Below are 17,643 nucleotides of genomic sequence, written 5' to 3' on the forward strand. Positions count from 1 at the left end.
ATAATTGACACTTTCTTCACCAGTTTGTTAATCATTTAATCATTTATTGCTAAGCCCAGTTTTTATTGCTATTTTGTTATGCTTAGTATGTCTAGTTGATCTACTGTCAGGTATTAAGACATATACATTTTCATATTGAAATTGCAAAGATCATTGGACATTTTGAATGTATGTGGGTTTTTGTGTGAAATAGTGTAGCAGCTGTAGTAGAGGGAAAGTTATGCAAATGTGCTCATTTGAATATTTACATTAAACATGCCTTCAGTCGTACACTTATTTTAATATGCAAAATTGCAGAAAAGTTTCAAGGATTTCATTGTTACTCATCTTTGCATCAGTCCAATTTACATAAACATGTTTTTATAGATGGTATTACAAAGCCATATCTGCCAGACACCTGTGCCCAATTTCATAGAGTTGATCAAGTACAACAAGGAGCTAAGCACAAACACATTCTGTAAGTTAAATAGCAGTACTGACCAAAATACCATTTAACATGTTCCATTTGTGACTGGTATCTTGCTCATTTCTGCTTAGCAGACATTTGTTAAGCAATAATTTCTGCTCATTAGCAGCTCTATGAAATTGAAACTTGATGTTTTATAATGCAATGATGTGTTGACTTTATTTTGCTTGTCTTCTGTACAAACACACCATACCCATAGTGAGGCCAGAAGTGAGAACTAGTCAGCTCCTGCTTTTATGTATTTCAATCAGCATTTGTAGTATGCAATGTGTATACGAGGAACCAAGCAAGGTTATGGGTCGTTTCTTTTGGGGAGTTTTTGTTTTTAATGAGAGGGACTGAGTTCCCTTATTTTAATATATTTTGTTTTTAGTAGAGATGTATTTTGAGAGTAGTTTATCATGCATTGTTTATAGCACAAGCTTAAAACAGTTAGGAAATTCAAGTTTAAAATCCTCAAAGCTGAATTTTAATTGAAATATATATTTTACTATCAAGATCGCAAAAAATTATAAATAGAAAAAAATGCTTTTATTTCTGATTGACAGCAACGCTTATAGAAAATAAAAAATAATACTAAAGTAAACATTTTTTGAACAGTAAAGATATACGTGTATATTAGAACTCCCTAACTGGAATATTCGTCTTGCCAAATTCTATTTCCAATTCTTGCCAATTTTGATGTTTTGTTATTACCATGTGGAGAATATTTAGCACCTCAATAAAGTAACTGCATTTACTGTAGATTGTTCTTTGTCCATTAAATATCATAAAATACTCTCTGTTTTGTGATTTGTTTTCTTTTAGTTATGTTCAAAGGTCATTATTCACACTTTATATGAACCAACATTCATGAAATATCAAAAAGCTGTGAATGTTCAAGCTCAATCATTTATCAGAGTCATGAAAAAATAGTGAAATATAGTTTACATGTTTTCAAACATCACATTTTGAACTTACAAGATCAAAACCCATTGTTTTACCCATTTCTTAAAAGCCAAGTCATTTAAAGCAAAAATATTTCAAAGAATGTTTTTCTACAATGCGAATATGTTATGTGCATTGCCTTTTTTACTTGCTTTTAATAGTGATTGTTTTATACAAACAAAACTATAGCATATAATATTGTTATATGTATTTATAATGCCACAATATTTATAATTTCACAGCTTGTGAAATTTTATGTGCTCTTCACCAATCCAGAGATATTGTTAATTTCTCTAAAAGACAAAAATTGTGTTGAGTCAGTTACAAGAAAAATTCAACAGTCACTAATTGAAAGAATGTACACAAAAAATCAAACACGCCATTGAAGTGTAGATTGTATCTATAACATATCCCACGTCATAAGTCTCACTAACCACCCTCTAGTGTTTTTTTAAAGTCAACAGGTTCCCATGGTCTTGGAGGGGTCCGTCTTACGGAGCACATGCTGGCAGTTGCCCGTCTACCATACTATCACCAACCTCCTCTCCCGTCAGCCTATCCACACACCAGCAAATATCGGAACCCATGTAGCATTGGATTTGTTGGTACTGGCCGCCCTTGTCACAGGCTGGGAGGTAGATTCTGCTGGGAACCTCCAAGGAATCGACGGATAGCGGAGCATCTGAGATGAGCGTCTTGCTGGTTTCATCCTGAGACTCTAGGTACTGCTCAGCCTCTGAGCGACGTGTGAGACAATCAGAGATTTTCATCTTGGAACCTGCCAATGGTGAGTAAGTTTTACTTAGTTTTGTATAAAAAAAAATCATGACCTCCCTAGTTGTTTAAATAATAGATGGGTTGCAATACGAGTCATTGACCGCCATCTTTGATGTATTTTACATGTGAAAAGTGCCACACTCGGCGCGTAAATGCATGCACTTTTCACGTGTAGAATACATCAAATACAGCAGTTGATGACGTGTATTGCATTCGTGTGAGTAATATTATATATTGGCTTTTTTTATGGCAATGATTTCAAAGTTTTTTGACAGATAAGTTAATATGCAGAAACTCTTTCTTTGCTTTGCAGGCGAAGATTTTGAGCAGTTAATAGAAATTGTTAATTTGACAATCTTTCCCTGACTAGGTTTTACCTTTGATTGGAGTTGTCAATTTATCTTGACTTTGACTGCAATCTGGTTTTGTGTCATGTGACACCCTGGTAGACTGTATTTCTACACCGGTACTCTGGTCCACACACCAGCATTCTTCTACATGGCATTGGATCTACAATACATATCACAAAGTTGTTTAAAAACGTTTTACAAAATCTTATAAAAACAGCTTCTTTAAATGTATGACCTGATGATGTCCCTTGATTAATTTGGGGGTAATGAGTAATTTAATTTTTTTTTCTAGCATATTTTCTTTCGAAAAGTTGTCTCAAGCAAAGAAAGTACTCCACCATTTGAGACACTTTCTGGACAAAGAATTTATTTTTCAATAAAAAAGGGGCTCTACTAGACTTGTGGACAAGTCGTTAATGGTCTGCCGCGGTGAGATAGTTGAGTTGAGATCACTGCTCTCGTGCTAACTGCTAGTTGCCGATTTCTACTGCCCATTAAATTGGACTGTAGTCGTGAGAGCAGTAGCCACGCCAGGCCAGCAGTCTCGCGAGAATACCAGGGGAATCACATGGAGATACGGAACGCTCTCATCGCGACAGACATTTAACGACTTGTCCACAAGTCTAGGGCTCTACTTGCTGGTTCAAATGTTTCACTTTGAAGCTTTGTTGTCCAAGAGAAAACCTGTATCTATTTTTTTCAGTATTATGACTTTTTTTTCTTTTTTTCTTTCTAGATTGCATCTCTGAAACTGACCTGAGTGAATGTACCGTCTGGCTCGCAGTCCAGTACAGGAGCAGCATGTTTAGAGCTGGGTGACGACGTAGCTTGATGGAGACAAGATGTCATCTTAGTCAACCTTGCCGCCTCATGCTGTATCTCAGCGCTTGAATCCCCACCAGCTGTCTGCGCCATGTTACCGAAGTCCTTGGGTGCAGTCGCCAACTCGGTAGGAACTACAAATAAAGGTATAGTCATGAAATGGTAAATATATTCTCAAACAAATTATAATCTTACAAGCTTAATTAGGTGAGGTTTGTGGTTGTTCCATTTGTAAACCTCTGTTGAGTAGTGCTGGTTCTAAACAGAACTGGTTGTTGACAACTCAACTATGGTCTGATTTGGAAAGGTTTGCGGTAACACCATGTAATGACTATCTCTAATGAGTTGGGTTGGTTCTGAAAAGAATCGTTGGTTTCCACTCGACGTTTCGATCAGTATGCTCTGATCGTATTTTTTTTCTATTTTTTTTTCTTTTCTCCAGAAGACGATCAGAGCATACTGATCGAAACGTCGAGTGGAAACCAATGGTTCTTTTCAGAACCACCCCAACTCGTTAGAGATGGTCATTAAATGGTGTTACCACAAACCTTTCATTATCATATTTCCACCATGCAAAGTTTTGAATCCTACTTATGGTCTGATTGTCTTCAGGAGAAACGTACTTGGTAAGAAGCACTGCAGCTAGCTGTTGATAGTATATAACCCGTTTTGAGAATGAGGATTCCCTACGGAATAGTATGGTTTTGAAAAATGTTCACCCCAAAACTTTCTAGTTAGATTTACGAGGGTTGTGTCTGTTTGCGTAGGAGGCAAGAGATGTATCTGGCTGGTACCTGCTGTCACCATGCTAAACATGTATAGCTCCAACTTTCTTGTGAAAATAACTGTGACATTTGTTTTGCTGTTTTCTAAGCAAGCAGTCATTAAATTCAACTGAAAATTTTATGAGGCTTTTATTGTATCTTTCTTTACAAAAACTAATCTCCGACTCTACTTTTAAACCAATCCAGTAATACAACACCATACACAGTCTTACATCTTAGAATGAGACCCGATTTGTTTGAAGTGCAACATTTGACTCACCTTGCGGTGTTTCAGAACACTGACAAACAGGGCAGTTGTCTTCATCCAGTTTAAAGCCATATATACAGAACATCTTGCAGATGATTTTGACATCGCACTCTGAAACAAAAAATAGATACTCAAAATAGGTTTTTTTAATAGTTTTAAATATAAATAACTTTTCTCCCAAGTATTAATTTAAAAAGGCTGTACTTTTTGCCTCTCGGAATGGATACAGTCTTTTTACAAACATTTATTAAATAAATTACACAGGAAAAGATTTTTAAAATTTTTTTTTCATTTTTTTTTCTTCGAATCTCACCCAAGTGCTGGTGATTTTTTTTTACAGGACTCTGGAAATTACTGAGTATACTGTGCTAACACACATCGGTGTATGGGTATAAAAAAAAAAAAAAAAATTAAAATATTTAAATTAGTAATTTGTTTTCTGTTTAGTGATGGCAGCACTTGAAGCAAAAACATTTGTCTCAATATCACACTGTGTCTTGTACTTCCTCAAAATAAATACCTATAACCGAAACCAAGTGTGATGTTTCAGAAACCTAAGCTAGGTTTTATTTTTTTGTTGGCCTACCTCGCTTTACTTTGAGTGGTTCAGGTCCCATGCTTAGAGCTAGAGCAATCGGTTGTCGCCTCATGCCTTCAGATAATAGTCCCGAGTCCATCTCTTGGCCTGCCATGGGGGGACTCACTCCTGGAACAAAGCATCAACAACAGAGCATCAACAACATAGCACGCTTGTCAAAATGTTGAGACCAATAATAAAAAGTAACTCCTCGGCTGTGAAATTGTTATCAAAAAGTCCCCTCGATCCACTAAGCACTAAGTAGTTGTCCCTGCCGATGTTCTCCTACTATTAAAGTAGAAGTTAATATAATGAATAGGGTAAGTGGCCTTAGCTTTCGATCCAAACTGGACCTTCTTCAGAGGCATAAAACAAGTACAAACAAATACATATCCATTTATAGAAAAATAGAGGGGAAAGGGATTAAGGGAAGGATCCAGAAACAAGCAGGAAAATAACAGCCATTCAAAGTTTCTATTTCTAAAGTTGAAGTTAATAAATGTCACAGTGGTCTCAGGACTACTTAAACACCAATCTGGGCGTGCAAGTGTTGAGCACCGCGCACCATTTGCTGCAGTGTATTCAATGCCAAGACTATATATGCACAAAGACACCGCAGTTGTAAAAATTTTGCAATAGAGGGCGCTACCAATTTTGATTCGTCGGATTGGTCTATCGACCCAAATTCCACAATCTACTACGCGACAGTAGAATAAATAGCTGGACAAGTTTTCAAATATCAAATCTGCACATCTAAGTAGATATACATTTATACACATGGTGGTACCGCAAACCAATTCAAGTATACATTGATACCTTACCATCATGCAATACCTCAAACCTTCATTCTCTGCTTTTACTTTTTTTTCCCCACTGAAATGAAGGGAGAAAAATCAAGAAACTTGAAAGAAAGTGAACTCACGAGGGCATCCTTCAAAGTTGAGTCCAGTAGCTGGCTGATTGTTCAGTAAGCAACATCCATACTTAGCTGTTTCAGGATCGCAACCTGTTGTTACTGCTGCCTTGCCTATGATAACTGCTTGGTCAAGGGCAAAAAAGGAATCAGTCAAATAAAATACACTAGTTGTAAACTTCCCAAAACATATTCACCTTTTTAATGAAAATGTCCACAGGTTTATAAGCCCCCAGAAATGATTTTCTTTTCAAAGACATTTTTCTAAAAATCCAAGCAAAAAATACCCATTTAATTGGTCCGCTGTTGTTGTTTTTTAAGATGAGGAAGAGGGCCTTTATATTTTATATTTTATTTTTTAGACAGGAAAGATCCAGACTAAAAAGTCCTCAATTTTGTTTAGTAATTTAATTGTTATCATGAAATGGGGAAAGAAAAACTGTGTGTCAATACTTACTTGGAGTTGTTTCGTTTACTTGAAGCTCACCCATCTCTGGTGTAAAGCATACATCTGAAATAAGTATCAAGAGGTGAAAAATATATGGTTGTTTAATTTATACACACTTCAAAGTATTCTGTAACTCAGAGTGTTGCTGCACCAATGCAACTCATAAGGCTACACCATTACGACTTCTAGGGATGCACCACTGCCCCCACCTAACCTTATGGGGGCACTATTGCCACCCCTAGGGGTGCACCCAGTGCCACCCCTTACCTTCATTCTGTATGACCTGCACTGGGTCCAGACCCACCCCCCTGATGATCTTATCAACTTTCCTCTCCAATTCCTCGAGTAGAGTTGCTGTCCGACTCAACACCCACAAACACCATGTGTGTCCGCCCCTCCCCTAGGGGTGCACCACTACCATCATGCCCTATAGGGGTGCACCCTCTTGCCACCCCTTACCTTCATTCTGTATGACCTGCACTGGGTCCAGACACACCCCCCTGATGATCTCATCAACTTTCCTCTCCACTTCCTCAGGTAGAGTTGCCGTCCGACTCAACACCCACAGCACCTCTCGCTGTTTGTCACATGTGCCGTCTTCTTCAGTCACGTGGCAGGAGTATGTTATGGCATAGTTGGTGTAGTCGGTGGAGAGTATCCAGTATGGGACTGTAAGTATGGAAACATATGCTTCATTTAGTTTAAAATGTTGGATGCATCACTTGATGTCCGGCCTTTATACCTAAAAGGTGAAACACTTTGATAACTCATTTCTTTTGCTGCTCATTATTTGCTTCAATTGAAATCTTCCTTGACTTTTATTTAGTTTAATTTAATTTTTGTCTGTTTGTGAGGCCAAGGAATTATTATAAAAGTGACTTTAAACATTGTACTAGCCAAGAACCAAATGGAGAGGAGACCAGAAAAGAAGTTGCAGTTTTAGAAGTCGTAGTAAAATCCCAGAGAATTAATCCACGGAAAATCCACTCAATCAGGTAGGGAATAAAAAAACTAATTCGCATAGTGCCCTCTACAAGATTCAAACCTGGGTCCCAGAGGTGGAAGGTGAGGCAAGATACCACACTACACCAACCCGTCTACCCTTGACTATTTGTTGGAAGTTCCAACAGATTCTCCGTCATTCCTCCCTAGACAGAAACAGATCACCAGTTCACCTTGACTCATCGTCACTCCCTCACCCTAACCCATCTTCACTCCGTCACCCTTGACAATACTCACCGGGTCCGCTGACTCCATATTTCTCAGGGATAGGAAACTGGACAGTAATCTTAGCTGGATGATCACTACTCATCCAACCTGACCCAGACATATCAAAATGGGCACATACTCCACGTCTACAGCAAAAGAGAACAGTGTTAGAGTGGATGGTTGATGGGATCAACAGGGGTGTGTGTCTGGACCCAGGGGAGGCAGTTGGGGTGCACCCCTAGGGCTGTGGGGCAGGATTACTTCAATCTTAGCTGGATGATCACTACTCATCCAACCTGATCCAGACATATCAAAATGGGCACATACTCCACGTCTACAGCAAAAGAGAACAGTGTTAGAGAGGATGGTTGATGGGATCAACAGGGGTGTGTGTCTGGACCCAGGGGAGGCAGTTGGGGTGCACCCCTAGGGCTGTGGGGCAGGATTACTTCAATCTTAGCTGGATGATCACTACTCATCCAACCTGATCCAGACATATCAAAATGGGCACATACTCCACGTCTACAGCAAAAGAGAACAGTGTTAGAGAGGATGGTTGATGGGATCAACAGGGGTGTGTGTCTGGACCCAGGGGAGGCAGTTGGGGTGCACCCCTAGGGCTGTGGGGCAGGATTACTTCAATCTTAGCTGGATGAACACTACTCATCCAACCTGATCCAGGCATATCAAAATGGGCACACACTCCACGTCTACAGCAAAAGAGAACAGGATTACTTGAATGGTTTTTGGTTGTTCCCTGTCTGCTTTGGGCAAACTTGTTACTTTAAAATTGTGATTTGCATTTTGTTTCCCTGTCTGCTTCGGGCAGACTGCTTATTCTAAAATGGTGTCATAACTGAAATTGATAAGCTGTATAAAAAGTAGGTTGAATATGTCCTATTTATCTTCCCAGCATTAATGAGCGTGCTGCTTTGTTCTCACTAATAAATACACTCTTGATTTGCTGAGATGTTGAACAAAGAGTCATAATGACAGCTTTGTTCCACACAATGCATCTACTTTGGAACTGCTAGCCTTGTGCATGTTTCCCTCCATCCTACAATCTGTTTGAAGAGAAATATCAATTCCTACCTTCAGCTCCCCTGAGGTATTTTTCACGTTTGATCATTTCTCTTCTTTTAGCCCCTTACCAAGAGTGGCTTTGAGCCTTGTTTGGGGAGAACTTGAATTAAGCATACAAGAACTTGTGTCTGAAGTGGAATGGCTCTTCCAGTTAGAGTCGTTAACGAGGAAATGAACTCACAGTTTGAGATCTTTCATGAGTAGCGCCATGTGAGCGTCCTGATCAGGGAGTCCTCGTCTGAAGAACATAGATCTCATATCGGGGAGTTTCAGTAAACTGTTCTCATGTCTGGTGTGGGCAATCTCATACCACTCACCCAAGAACTATACAGAAAGAAGAAGTGGGAAAAGTCACAGCATTAGGGGTATGGGCAATCTCATACCACTCACCCAAGAACTATAAAGAAGGGAGAAGTGGGAAAAGTCACAGCATTAGGGGTATGGGCAATCTCATACCACTCACCTAAGAACTATAAAGAAGGGAGAAGTGTGAAAAGTCACAGCATTAGGGGTATGGGCAATCTCATACCACTCACCCAAGAACTATAAAGAAGGGAGAAGTGGGAAAAGTCACAGCATTAGGGGTATGGGCAATCTCATACCACTCACCCAAGAACTATAAAGAAGGGAGAAGTGGGAAAAGTCACAGCATTAGGGGTATGGGCAATCTCATACCACTCACCCAAGAACTATAAAGAAGGGAGAAGTGGGAAAAGTCACAGCATTAGGGGTATGGGCAATCTCATACCACTCACCCAAGAACTATAAAGAAGGGAGAAGTGGGAAAAGTCACAGCATTAGGGGTATGGGCAATCTCATACCACTCACCCAAGAACTATACAGAAAGGAGAAGTGGGAAAAGTCACAGCATTAGGGGTATGGGCAATCTCATACCACTCACCTAAGAACTATAAAGAAGGGAGAAGTGGGAAAAGTCACAGCATTAGGGGTAAAGAAATGTTACTCACACATTGGATTGGTTTGAATCAAAATAGTCAAATTTACTGCAAATGAGAGACCCTGCAAAGTACTTGTGGGCTTACCTTTTCCACAATGAAATCCTGTTGCACTTCGAAGGTGGAAACTGCACATGGACTTGGAATGCTTGGACCTGGTGAACAAGACAAACTTAGGATTTGTTTTTTACTGTTCACTGGTGTGTATTGAGGACTGATTACTCGGTACTTTCTCGAGTTCGGTGAAAAACTCCGCGGGCAAGTCACTCGGGTGGAATCCTATGTGTTGGCAGCGGGTACTGTAACATTTTTTTTTAAATCGGTGTTTGTTTTGCATCGGGGCTGGAGAATATAAGTTGTTTCTACTTTTACACCCCTGCATACTTTTTTAAGTGGTTTTGTTTTTGATTTTTTGATTATCTACTCCACGGCAGTAGAATAAAGCAAGACAGTTCCCTAAGAACAACTCTACCTGGCAAGTAGATACACACATGGTGTTACCGCAAACCAAATATATATTGATACCCCACCATGCAATGCCTCAAACCCTGTATGGTTTTGTTTTGGCAAAACTACAAGTTGAAACCAAGTTTGTTAAAAGAAAATCTGTTACAGCCACACGTTTTTTAGTTTGGTGTTTTATTGTTGTCCTTGAACACAGGAAGCAGGTCAATGCAATTATGTGACAACCCTGAGAAGTCTGCAAGTTAATGAAGTACAGATTAATCATGGTCCCCATTGACTGTTCCAGTAAGACGCCCTTGACATTTCAAGTTAGTTTTCATCATAAAGGGTTGGTTGTCAGACGTGGGTACAGTGAGTGAGTTGATCTGACCTTTCTGGATGATTTTGTAACATGCTGTTTCTATAGGCGTTGCAGAAGAGATGGGATGGACTGCACCTTCATTTAAATAAGTGCGGATGAGTACAACATGGCCGAATTGTGTAACTTTCTTTAGCAGAAAACACTGCCAGCTAAGCATAAATTTCTTTGCTATGTGAAAAATGAGTGGGGTACCAGTTTTAAGCTTGTAAACTTTATGGAGCAGTTCTCTGCTAACAAGATTTGTCTGTGCTGAACAAGTTTTTGTGCTTAAAGAGTTTATGATTGGGCCTTAGCAAATTGACTCTTTTACACACAAGGGTGACTAGCACTTTAAGGTGCAGAAAATTGGTACAAGTGGGTGTGGATGTTGGCGTATATGGCTATGAGTCAACGTAGGACTGCATGCAGTGTCCGGGTGTAGCCTAAGTGCGTATACTAGGAGAAGATGTAGCTGGATGCCTAAGGCATCTTTCTCCCGATTCCCACCCCTGTTCCCCAGCAATTTCCCATCACCCTCCTTTAAGATGTTCTTTTACTCAGCCGAGTCTCCCAAGGGCCATGCTATCCTAACCCTCTGAATCATGCAGTACTTCCTGTGAGACCAAACTTTCTACGAAACACCTGGTAGTTCTTTATCTTGTAATCCAGCTTTATGTTATACTGGGGATATGTATGTGTTTTCCTAGGGATAATGAGTTACAGATGTTTCTGGTGCCGTGCAATTGTTTCTTTTGCATGTAGAACAGTTAGTTGCCTCCAAGTTGCCTGAAACAACTACCCTGTGTATTACATAGCCTTTAGGATCTTAAAGCTCTTTGTCTTATTACACAATTTAATCTTTAATGGTTATTACCTTCAGTGCAGTTAACTCCTTCATCGTTAAGACAATCTGTGGATGTAAGAGTGTCCTCCTGAGCTCTCAACTCCTTGTCACATTCTGCAGTTTTAAAACATTGAAACTTTGGAAATTAAAACATTGGAAATTAAACAGTGTGGCCACTAAAACTCAACAACTATACATCCTTTTGAGTGAGTGAGTGTGTTTGGCAGTACTTGGGTCATTTAACTTCAGCAGTTTACCTGACTGGGGCAGTCAGCAGCGCTACTGTTTCATTCGTGCTCCATTTAAAATATTTGGTTCACTGCTTGGAAAAGGAATTACATAGAGATAACAGATGTGAGTTGCAAAAGAGAAAAAGGGTGTGTTATTGTGGCCTTTTCTTTCAATGGAGCTTTCCACTGGATCTGGATCTGGACAAAACTGTACAATCGCCTGAAAAGAGCTATCAATAACAGGAGTAGTGAATGCTCCTTGATGTACGATGTTAACATTTTGTTTGATAATGTTTTCTTATTATTTTAAATTAATGAAAACTTCCAGAGAAATTTCTGAGAAAAATAAACTTAGTAGTTTTAGTTTTGATCTTACCAACAGGCACATCGTTGAGTCGTTGGGGTTTGATACACAACTCAGACATCATCTCTGAGACCTCTAAGCGTATCTGCTCCGGCAATGGCCCCGGTGCTCTACCCATGAGCCAAGCATGCTCGCCCCGCTTCGTACAAGAGCCATCTCGCTTCTGCTGGCTGCAGCTGTACACCAAGGCATAGGTGGTGTAGTCTGTACTCACAACCCAATAGTTCTCTGCAATGATTCAAGCAGATTATATGAAAAAAATATGTAGTCTGAAGTTTAGTGCCTTAATATATAAACTTCTTGGTGAAACAGTGACACATTGATGTGTCTAATTAAGTGGTGGTAATCAGGTGAGCTTTATGGTATAGTTCCACGCCTTCAATATGTGTTTGACCCTGGTTCGAATCCCCACTCAGGCTGTGCTTCACGGTTGTGTTTTCAGTCCCTACCCGATACGTGTGTTTTCTCTATTACTTTTCATCTGAGCTACAACAGACATGAAACTTTCAGCTGATCAGTTGATTTCCTTTTTGTTTTGTGTATAAAAGAAAACAGTCCCATAGAAAACAAAAACGCACGGAGCCTTCTGCACTTGTCTCCCATATAAAGTTGCATGCCCTTAAGTCTGATCCCTGTGTCTGTAAGTCAGACTGAGAACTCATAATCGCTATTGCTTGAAAAGGGAACCTCACAGAGGTATCTACTGGTTTATGTTGTTCTACTTCTTTTTTTTCTCCCTTCAGATTGCCCATCCATCACCACAACCCTACTTCCCACTCACCACAACCTCACTCCCGGAACCCTCCCATCTCATCCTTTTCTCCTACAACCCTACCCTTCATCTCACTTTACTCATCCCTCTCCACAACCCTACTCCCGCTGAGCCACCCCACCCTATATACGTTAATCATGTATGTCCACCTCTGTCCGTCTCGCTTACCAGGGGGATAGTTTTCCATCGGTGGATATAACCACATCTTGGCTGGGTGGTTCGACTCCTCATCAAGTTGACCCGACGCCTCAAAGTGCCATGAGTTACAGTCACCAGGGCTACAGACAGAAGGAAAACTTCCCTATAACATCCAGTCGAACTTGACTTCGTAAGATTCCTCTCAAATAATCCACCACAGAAGACTTTGAAAACGACAACAATCTGGTACTTTTTTTTAAATGCATGGCTAACGAAAATGTGAAGGAGAATGCATGAAAACCTGCATTATCACTTTTTGACAGCAACAGAAAATCTAAACAAATTCCCTCTTGGCCTGTTTCTCGGTTGTTACACAAACGGTTTTAACTTCAAAACAATGAATATTGACATAGCCCTATCGTGAAATACACACACAGTAATGTTTTTTGGCCTCGTGACTTTGTTTACGTAAAGTGATGTCAACAAATTGGTTTTGTTTAATAGAATGCAAAGAAAGAATATCCCTACTCTGTCAAAATACCCGGGTCCGTTTTAGGAAAGTGTCAACGAAACCCAAATGGGTGCCAACGAACTGCTTCGTGCCTCATCACGGCCGTCCTTGTGCCGTATTTTTGCCGTTGTTTCAGGAGATTCTGTACCCTTTCCCTGCCCTGAATAAACTTTCTTCAGCCCAAGTTATTTACCTTATGGTGGACACCCACACCTGGGCGGGGGAGGGGGGGGGGCACACACCCAAAATCCCTAATGACATCGGCTTAAACGACACCCGTGCCCGGTGTCGGCACTTGGCACACCTCAGATACATTCCTTCAAACATGATTATGTTCGTGGGATTTGAGGCATTGCGTGGTGAGGTATCAATAATGTATTGGTTGGCGGTAACACCATGTGTGTATCTACTTACATAGGTAGATCATGTTACGAAAAAAATTAGCCCCATAAATCGGTCCAATCCACTCCGTATCCTTGGCCCCTATTTGAACAATTCCAAGTGAAGGGCTATCTGCAACTTCTAAAGCATTAGATCGGTAAGTTTCATGATGCAGATCGTGCTTTTCAAGGAAGCGAAAGATTTTTATATCAGTGGTACTGTGACCAAGGATACGGAGTGGATTGGACCGATTTATGGGGCTAAAAAAAAATGCTCTGCGCGGTAGTAGTAGAATATAAAGCAAGATGAGTTCTCAAAAATGACACAGCAAGTAGATATACACATGGTGTTACCGCAAACTAAATATTATACGATTCATGATAATGATTATGTTCCTTACCGCATTACTCGGTTGGTTTTCATCGAAATGGATCCATCTTCCCTCATTGCGTAGTGGGATCGTCGCTGGTAGGGATAGTCGGTCCTTTGAACGTGAGCCACGGCGTACCACGTCCCCATAAACTAAACAAATACCGGTAGGAGAAATGTGGTTATTCAGAGAAAAGGGGATACATTTTCCGGTAACGCCTTATATATAACATCTTGTTTGAGTAGTGGTTGCTCTGAGAAGAGCCGGTTGTACTTTGCCAGGGTTTGCCCTTGACTCTGTCAGCGAAACGCCAGAAGGGGTAGTTGTATAGATTATAATTTTACTATAGTCCATCAGCTATTTCGCTAGTCCATATTTCATACTAAAAATGGGGATGCTTTTCAAAACTGAATCAGTCAACCGGACAAGTTGCACTGAGTTTTGACCGGTCCTATATGTTTTAACTGGCATCTGGCCAACGGACTATATTTTCAAGGGAAACGCTGCTGGTATTTCGAGAAGATACGATTAACTTTGAGTTTCGATCATACTCTTGACGTCTTCTTGGTATCATTGCTCGGGTACACAAGATGGCGGAAAATTCAAACCACTATGGACAGACACGTGGTAAGCACGTGACTCCCAAGCCTTCAGAATGATTAACTCTTTAGTGCTTCGGAGTGTAGCGTGGTATTCCACGTGTGTTTAATTGTGGCTTGAATTTTCGGCCGTACTTTGTACTTGGGTGTAGAGATTCTGCCGAAAATGCGGGAAAGTACGTAGTGTTGGCAGAGCGATGATTTGTTAAGAAATTTGGCGACCGATTGTACTGTTTAGTAAAGTATTTCTCTAGTCGCGCAGCTTTATAGATTGCATGGTTGACGCACTATTGCGCTGACAGTCGTAAACTAAACCTTATCTGTAACCCATATTGTTTTGCTAAAAAATACCCTGGAAAGTAAATAAATTTGAACTTTAACAACTGAAAGGTTTTGTATGAAATGTTGACAGTCCGGGGCAAGGAATATTTACTGATTCAGTTCTAAGTCGAGTGATTTATTTGCAGATGTTATCGAAATCATTATATGTGCATATTGAAACATGAGAGTGGACGAGTTGGTTGTGGACTAATTTAGGGGGCACCGAGGTTTTTTTTTCTTTCTTTTTTTTAGAACAAAAACTGGCTTCCCTTCGATGGGGGGGGGGGGGGTTCAAGTCCCCCCCCCCCCCCATCGAAGGGAAGCCAGTTTTTGTTCTATGTTTTTGTTTGTGTAAATTGGTATATCTGAGAGTAAAAGGAAGGTATTGGTTCACGGAAATTGTCGCCAGGTACAACCAAAAATCGATGATACAACATGGTTATAATCGTATTAGATTATTTTTTAAAAGAGATCGTTTCCAGTCAGTGTTTATTTTAGGAAACATTGCACTTTCCTGAAGACCATCAGAGCATACTGATCGAAACGTCGAGTTCTTTAAAACTTTACGTTGGGTTGCACCATTACTGTTTTGATTTGGTCCATACTGTTTGTATGAGCTACATGCTCCTGATGAATGATTCACCTAATTTCTGCCTTTACTCAAAAGTTTACATGAACAAAGTTCCAAGTTCTATTAGTATAAGCTTATCGTCCAACAATGATAATTGCAAGATAAAAAGTTATATAAATTGAGTCGAAGTGATTTGGGTCAAACACATTGGGAAAATGATACGGAGTAGGCCTAAACTTGTCGTCATGTTTAGGACAATGGATTTATTGCCATGTGCAGAAGTTGGGGTTTAAATATAAATTGTGCACATGTTATGATGCAACCTTAGGCACTCCACAATAGGGGAACATTTGCCACAACATTATTTTCGAACACGGAAAGTAGACTGTCGATCCAGGGTGCAAAAGCCGCTTAATTTTTCACAAGGGCCTACCAATGCAATTGTGTTTAGTAAGATTGGAAACGTTGCGTTGCAAATAAAAAAATGTTCATGGTTTTCAGAGACTTACAAAAGTTTGTTATGATTTGCGGTGGCTCTGAAAAGAACCAGTTGTTTAAACTTGAGAAAATTAATGTGGTCTGAACTTCGCAAAATGATAAACAACAACAAGAGACATCCAAATGTTATGGCACACACCAAGTTAGATAATGGCAGTGGAAATTTATTCGTAGGGTTTCCAGATTGTATACCACAGCCCCGAGGAAGGTTCTTTATTTCTCCTGAAACACTTACCCTTTCCAAAGAAAAGTCTTCCTGAAGTTCAAAGCCATCGATGTGACAGTTCCTACCCTTATGGAACGGCGTTGGGAGACAAGCAACACCAACGATAAAAACAGTAGCCAGGAGAAGTTTCAACAAGCACTCCATTTTCACCAACTGTGCACACTTCACAAAAATCGACAAAAGTTCCTCTCTGATGGCCTCTTTGAATGTGCCCTTTTCGATGTGTCCAAACAACGAACAAGGACGTCAGTATTAAAAGTTCACAGTGACGCACTATGCAATTATGGCTGTTCGCTTTGTAGCGCGACCTTCTCGATGAATCACAAACTGGTAATTTTTGCAGTAGTCCCAACGGAACTTCGACACTGGGCTGAAAACCTTTGCACGGTGATTTTGCATTGATACAAAAGGTTGAGTGAGTTTATCTTTTTGAACAAACAAACACAAGAGCAGAGATTCATGAAAAAAAAGGATATCGTATTGTTACGTCACTCATTTTACAAATACCTTATCACCTTTGTCAATAAGTTTTACCATAATGTGGTTGGTTTGAATCTCGAAGTGCCACTTGTTGTTTGGATCATTTAAAGACAGGGTGTACTTGGTTGTAATACTCAATGACCACAAAATAAACTTACTTGGAAAGAGGACATGAGAGCTTTAAATATTATAATACAGTTTAAAACGACCCCATTTGAACCATGGATGGAGGAAACTCCAGGTTTGAACTAAAATGTGAAAGAGGCAATTTTCACACCAACCTTTTTTTGTCAGAACTGGGCCACCTCCTCTCTTCTGCTGATAAAACTCAAGGGACGAAGTTTTTGTTTACTTTACAAAATTTTGTTAATGTTTTATGTTGTATTGTACTTAGAGTTCCAATAAACAAAAACAAAGAAGACCCTTTTCAAAGGCAGTGGACACTATTGGTAATTACTCAAAATAATTATCATCATAAAACCTTTCTTGATTACGAGTGATGGGGAGAGGTTGATAGTATAAAACATTGTGAGAAACAGCTCCCTCTGAAGTGACGTAGTCTTCGAGAAAGAAGTATTTTTCCACGAATTTGTTTTCGAGACCTCAAGTATAGAACTTGAGGTCTCGAAATCAAGCATCATAAAGCACACAACTTCGTGTGACAAGGGTGTTCGTTCTTTCATTATTATCTCGCAACTTCTACGACCGATTGAGCTCAAATTTTCACAGGTTTGTTATTTTATGCATATGTTGAGATACACCAAGTGAGAAGACTGGTCTTTGACATTTACCAATAGTGTCCACTGTCTTTAAGGGTAAACTTTGCATCTTCGTAGAGGGCGCTCGTCGCCGAGACCAGAAGTTCATCAAAGTTGAGGTAATGATTTAGGTGGGGAAAAGTTTTGTAATCCTGTGTATTCGGGGAATCATCCAAACTCTCAACTTATTGTAATGTAAAATACAGTTTTACTCA

General features: G+C 39.9%; 1 protein-coding gene across 4 annotated transcripts; it reads right to left on the reverse strand.

The window, feature by feature from the left end:
• Positions 1–23: 23 nt before the first annotated feature.
• LOC139948011 (uncharacterized) lies at positions 24–16,718 on the reverse strand. Of its 4 annotated transcripts, none has more exons than XM_071945968.1 (17): positions 16,200–16,718; positions 14,006–14,127; positions 12,744–12,853; positions 11,816–12,031; positions 11,240–11,323; positions 9,648–9,715; positions 8,786–8,928; positions 8,194–8,231; positions 7,552–7,629; positions 6,772–6,981; positions 6,322–6,375; positions 5,874–5,987; positions 4,961–5,080; positions 4,387–4,485; positions 3,277–3,476; positions 2,548–2,680; positions 24–2,171 (listed from the first exon to the last, which is right to left on the reverse strand). In XM_071945968.1, the coding sequence occupies exons 1-17, from the start codon at positions 16,332–16,334 to the stop codon at positions 1,885–1,887; spliced, it is 2,211 nt and encodes a 736-aa protein (XP_071802069.1). In that variant the 5' UTR covers positions 16,335–16,718; the 3' UTR covers positions 24–1,884. The 4 variants fall into 4 exon arrangements, with proteins under 4 accessions (XP_071802069.1, XP_071802067.1, XP_071802068.1 ...); XM_071945966.1 differs by lacking the exon at positions 8,194–8,231 and adding an exon at positions 7,818–7,855 and having other exon boundaries at positions 16,200–16,717; XM_071945967.1 differs by lacking the exon at positions 8,194–8,231 and adding an exon at positions 8,006–8,043 and having other exon boundaries at positions 16,200–16,717.
• Between the last annotated feature and the right edge of the window lie 925 nt (positions 16,719–17,643).

Source organism: Asterias amurensis, chromosome 15 (genome assembly GCF_032118995.1).
Source record: "Asterias amurensis chromosome 15, ASM3211899v1".
NCBI classification, from domain to species: Eukaryota; Metazoa; Echinodermata; class Asteroidea; order Forcipulatida; family Asteriidae; genus Asterias; species Asterias amurensis.

Coding starts and splice junctions, on each gene's coding strand:
- LOC139948011 (XM_071945968.1), bottom strand. CDS start 16,334: ATGGAGTGCTTGTTGAAACTTCTCCTGGCTACTGTTTTTATCGTTGGT. Junction 14,128..16,199: donor AAGACTTTTCTTTGGAAAGG/GTAAGTGTTTCA, acceptor GTATTTGTTTAG/TTTATGGGGACGTGGTACGC. Junction 12,032..12,743: donor GATGGAAAACTATCCCCCTG/GTAAGCGAGACG, acceptor GAATCATTGCAG/AGAACTATTGGGTTGTGAGT.